The following is a 6,041-nucleotide window of genomic DNA, read 5'->3' on the forward strand; positions in this document are numbered from 1 at the left end:
AATTAAAACTAGTTTATTCTTTCTCGATACAAATTTTTAGTACACAGAATTTCTACAGTCACTTTAAACATAACAACCTTTATAACACGCGATATAAATCACAGTGATTCACACACTTTATTTACGGTGCCTACTGTTTGCTTGACTCAATCATCTATCTCTTCAATCGTGCTGGTTTTTCTCGCCAGGCTTATATACTACAAAAGAGGGTGCTTCGAACAAACTAGAGTTGCCAGGAAAATTCATGATCATTCGAGAAACTCCAGCATGCATACTCCCAGCGTTGTGTGACTTCCATTGTCGTAACATACCGAACTGCTTTGGTGTATTAAACACCATTAGTTTTACCTCCCATTAGTTACCCTCTTACTATACACAGCTAAAATTAGCTATATAATACTTATGTATATGGTATAACATTACATCATTAGTTAAATTTGATTAGTTCTGGCCAGTTATTACTTAGTAATATTTACCACTGTTGTAACTTCCATTATAATTATCATCAAAATTTCTTGAATCTTACCATGTTTACATTTTGGCTATTACAAAAGATTTAACTTTATTATTTTCTGTTGCCCACTCCATGTGCTTTGTTAAGTGATAGGGTTAGTTAACGTTAAGTAAGTTGTGTTAGACACACCTCATAGTAAGCTTAATATACTATTTTCTTTTTATTGCATTTAACATGGTTATATTTTAATTAGAATACTAATATTCTAGTTATTTATTGTACAACATAGGTAATGGTTGAAAAAAAAAAAAAGACACCTTGTGGCCTCAGGACAGTGAATAATACAGTGCCCCCTCATGCATATTATTTTGTTGCACAAGACATGAGTTACTTCATGGTTAAATAAACACTTTGGTCTACAGATGTGTGAATAATTATAATTAAATTAAATTTTTCTGTATATGTACATTTTTAATTGTTAATCCTATTTTAACAACATAAACCTTGCTTGAATCAAATTATTTATTCATAACTATAATAAAATTTCAAATAGTACTCCCAATTTAAAAGAAACATTTTTAAAACCTCATATCCTTTTTTTTAACAACACTCTTTACATACAGTATCCTAGCCTAAATTGTTTGGTAGCCCCGTCTGCTTTCCCATTAATCTGCTACTGGATACAGGCATTCATCTGATTTATTATTATTTTGTATATTCATAAACACTAGTTGACTGTACTGCTGGTACTGTCCTGCTACTTGAAGCTACACATAAACAGTAACATGTGCTCTGTCAATTTATCTTTGATCACATGCTCTTCTGAAGTTGCACTGTCAAAGCCAGTTAATGGGTATTAATTGGTCACAAGATATACACAGTCGTACTGATGTGATGTTGTTCAAACATTAAATCTATGACAGTACTTCAAGCTAACAACTAGTGTTTGTGTGGCTTCTTAATGAGGTATACTCTATTATCTTCCATTTACAGTATTGGTTGGAATGTTTATTATATCTGGTTTTATAAATTTTAATATTTTATCCTTTTACTTTTATTATAATTATTGTTTTGCATAGTTAGCTTATTATATGGATTTATGATTAACTCACTACTCATTATTGAGTTGATTTTTAGTTTTCATCTAAGTAAGTGGTTTGCTCTTATTGGGAGTTAATACTCAATTGACCTTTAATATTAGCAATTCTATTTCAAATCTTAACTCTAAGAGAAGGTCATAAAACATTTCTCAAACCAATTAATTTTGAGATTTGTAGAAAATATTATTAATTATAATACTGACATTTAAGTGCCTGATTGTTGCTAATGCTAATGATTTTTATGAACTCTCTTAAAATGACTATTTTTTTTTTAAATCACACTCAGTATTTGTATTTATTTTTTGTCAAATGAGTCTTTCTGGTTACATTTGTTTTTTTAAACATTGCACAGAGCTACATAAGGACTAGCTGTATATTGCTTCTTTATTTTGAACAGACTAGAAGGTAACTAGTCAACAGTATCCAGTGCCAGCTCTTGGATTACTCTTATCTAACCAACAAATGAGGTTTGAATGTCAGTTATATAGCACATATATGGTTCCAAAGTGCACAATGAATTTTTTGTGGCAATCAGACATTAGCTATGAACTATTAAATTCAGCCTGAGCATGCTAATCACTAAGCCATAGCTCATTCCATTTCATCTCTCTTACAAAGTCAAACCATATTTCAAGTGTATATTAGTTCACATTTTTACTCTCTTCATTTTTACACTTTGCATACTTGACATAAATTCATGTACAAAATCTGCCACATTAAGTCATATCTGATAAATGCAATATTATAGTTATGCTTAATTTGTTTATAACATGTATCTAACAAACTGTAGGAAGTCAGAAGGATAAAAAACAAAATATTTACAAATATTAGTGTTGATAGTAGGGAAAAACGTTACTTAAAATAGTTATAAATATACAAAGAAAATTGATTAAAATTTTGTAAAACACAAAATGTGATCAATGCTAGCTATTACATGGTTAGAAACATAAATTATAAGTAAGAAGTTCATGAATTGATATCAGCATCAAGGATATGTTGAGAAGTGAAATTAATGCAAGATATTTTGATTTAAAGATTTATTCTAATGCTTCAGCATAAGAGAACTAAAGTGAATGAGCTGTATGTATCAGAGAGCTTATGTGGTTCTTGCTTTGTACATCATCTATATTTCTGGTATATTTTTGAATCAAAGTGACAGCAAATTATAGAAACCTCAGAAAATACACTGGTGGAATTCTTTCTTTCAAGCCACACAGTATCATTAGATGGCATATTCCTTCATTTTTGTTAATTATAATTATTATATTTATATTTTATGTACCATCTCTTGAGTTTTCTTTATGCATGATATCAGCTCACACCCCATTAGAATTAACTGTCACCTCAATCTTATATTGAGACCAAATTACTGACACTGTTTGGTACTGAAGTCTTTGTCACAGTAACTTTATAGATAAATCAGTCTGTCACTCTACATAGATAAGCCAATCATTGTCCTTCATTGTGGGCACCCACAGTAATATTTTCGGGGGTGGGGGCAAAACATGCACACTTTGGCCTACCTGTAGTGAGAGGGTTAAGACAAAGTAACACAAGTACGTGGCTGAGAAAAGTACTGTTCATTGGTGTATTATGGGAAGTATCTTATATAGTATAAGTATATTATTCCTAGCTGTTTCATGCATCGTTTTCAGCAGCTGTTAGATAGGTACATATGTGGTTTTTCAGGATGGGTGAGAACTGAAAAAGTTAATAAATTGTTTGGCTACTTCAGAGTAATTACAAAAAGAAAGGAAGTTTCATTAAATATTTAGCTCCAAAATGAAAAATCTTGTGTTACAATATTTTTTACATTATTTGAGAAGGTTACTGCTTATTTTAGATGAGGGTAAGTGTGTATATTTGGTGTATCTGGATTTTCAGAAAGCATTTGACAAGGTACCACATAAAAGGCTTGTAAAAAATTTATCTCTATAGGTGTGGGGGATAAGTTATCAAATTGGATAGAAGAGTGGCTGGATGGAAGAAAGCAGAGGGTTGTTACAAGTGGAGTTCAGTCCAACTGGATTAATATCACAAGTGGGATACCTCAGGGCTCAGTCTTAGAACCTTTGTTCTTTTTGATTTACATCAATGACATTGAGGAAAGAATAATCAATAAATTACTTAAATTTGCAGATGATATAAAGTTCTTGGGTGTTTCTAGCTGTGAAGAAGATATTGCTGATTTACAAAAGGATATTTATCATTTAGTGAGTTGGGCAAATAAATGGCAGATGGGTTTTAATCATAATAAATGCAAGATAATGCATTTGGGTTATCATAATTTGAATTATAAGTATAATGTGGATGGGAATAACTTTAACAGTGTCATGAAAGAAAGGGATCTTGATGTAATAGTCAATTAGTCTCTAAAGCCATCCAAGCAGTGTGCTGTTGCTAGTGTTGGTCAAATAGGATTTTAGGTTGTATCTACAGAAATATTGAATACAAGTCTAAAATAGGTTATAATTTCATTGTACAGGTCACTGGTTAGGCCAAATTTGGAATACTGTGTTCAGTCTTGGGCTCCTTACCTTAGGAAAGACATTGAATCGTTGGAAATGGTTATGAGAAGGGTTACTAGAATGGTGCTTGGAATGGAGGGGTTGTCATAGGAGGAAACGCTAAAATCTCAAATTGTTTTCTCTTGCAAAAGAAGAATTAGGGGAGATCTAATTGAGGCGTTTAAGATTGCAAAGGGAATTGATAGTGTTGATGCATCATCTTTTTTCATATTTAACAGTTAGATTAGTAGGACTAGGGGACACAAGTATAAATTTTGGCAAGGTAGGAGTCATCTTCAGCCAAAACAGTTTCATTTTACTAACAGGGTGGTTAGCCTTTAGAATGTGTTGCCTTCAGATGTCGTAGAGGCAGTAAATTTAACTGAGTTTAAGAAAAAGCTTGATAAGTATATAAATGATAAAGGCTGGCTTTAAGATTTTTTTTCAATTATTTTAATTTAGTTTAGAGGATGGAACAGCAAAGATGGACCATTAGGTCCCATGTTGTCCCAAAACATTATGTAATGTTATAATTTTAAGAAACTAACACAAACACATTACTATATACTATACTATTTTAATAAGTTTAGATTTATGAAAATCAATATTTGGAATACTTTACAACATTAAACCTGGTGGCATTCATAGAATGGTACATGGTCATGATGAAAGTTGTGTAATGATGACTACTTTGGCCATCATAAGAAAAATATGAAATTCGAGCAGCGAGCGACAACAAGCAAAGATATCAATGTACATTATCAACTACAACAACAATACAACCAGTAGCTGATAATCTAATTTTTCCTTATATTGATATCAGGTTGATAGCCTATTGATATATTGGTATATCCCTAGAAATAACTTCTAAAGGCTAAAACAAGTCATTGTCTTATTATTATTTGTTACTGAAATGCTTCTATTTTGGTGCCTTATTCCTTTTCAGCCAATTTTACCGTGTATATCTAAGTTATTGACCCTTTCATACTTTGGTAGTTAATTTGTTTATTCAAATTAATTTGTACGGTAAAAATTTTGATATCACTTAGAAAAAAACAGTTTGCAAAAAGGAAAAAAAAATTATACTGTTTTATCATATGCAGGAATAACTGTGGAAAGGCTGCACAAAAGTTTCTTCGTAAATTTTATGTACGGCCATATTTTTTACCTCCAATGTTAGAGATGACAGTATCAAACGGGATCCTGATGTCATTTAATTACAAAGGACATTTTTATAAGAAGGTGAGAAATTTCCCTTAATGAAACTATGTTGACTATCCAATAAAATGTTAAACTTTTAACAGACTTTCCAAAACTTTTCCAACGACTGATGTAAGACTAATGGTTCTATGATTACTTGGACAATTTTTATCACCTACCTTGAAAAAGAAGAGTTACATTAGCTAACTTCCAATCCTTTGGTACCTGCCCTTGAAGAAATATTATCTGGCCCTGGAGCTTTATTATATTTTTAAACTTCCCAATTATTTCTTAACCAGCGCAGAATTAATACAGTCATCTTGTTTGATCTTGTTTTCATCTATCAACTGTTCATGATGTGAAATACTGCTTAACTTTTCATTAGTAAAAACTGAAGAAAAATCCAAATTTAATAACCCAGCCATCTCAAAATCATCGGATACCAACCTTCCTTTATCATCCCTCAAGTATCATACCCCCATCCTAACATTTTGTTTACCCTTAATGTATTTAAAGAAATCCTTACTGTTAATTTTTTACCTTTTCAGACATCTTTTTTCATTCATTCTATTTCGATGTCCTAATTTCCTGTCTCACCAACTTTCTTGATCTTCTGCAATCTTCTAAATCTCCTGTCATACCAGTCAGTTTAACTTTCGTAAATTTAAGATGCTGTTCTTTAATTTTGTCTCTTAAACTCTTTGTGAGCCAACCTGGTTTCTTACTTGCAGCTACACTTTTCTTTCTATAAGGAATATGTTTACTCTGAATATTTAGAAT

At 31.4% G+C, this 6,041-nt stretch overlaps 1 protein-coding gene across 4 annotated transcripts in view; it reads right to left on the bottom strand.

Moving 5' to 3' along the window:
* LOC106472425 overlaps window positions 1–6,041 on the bottom strand; it is a 34,635-nt gene that overhangs the window by 16,360 nt on the left and 12,234 nt on the right. For 2 of the 4 annotated variants that reach the window (XM_022401740.1, XM_022401744.1), the window contains exon 5: window positions 3,078–3,255. The exons of 1 other annotated variant lie outside the window; for it this stretch is intronic. In XM_022401740.1, coding sequence (XP_022257448.1) covers window positions 3,240–3,255 — 16 coding nt within the window. In that variant the 3' untranslated portion in view covers window positions 3,078–3,239. Of the gene's footprint in view, window positions 1–3,077; window positions 3,256–5,843; window positions 6,007–6,041 lie in introns of those variants that run through there. One more of the 4 variants, XM_013933076.2, reaches the window with a different exon arrangement.

The sequence above is a fragment of the Limulus polyphemus genome, unplaced genomic scaffold, assembly GCF_000517525.1.
Source record: "Limulus polyphemus unplaced genomic scaffold, Limulus_polyphemus-2.1.2 Scaffold120, whole genome shotgun sequence".
In the NCBI taxonomy this organism is placed as follows: Eukaryota; Metazoa; Arthropoda; class Merostomata; order Xiphosura; family Limulidae; genus Limulus; species Limulus polyphemus.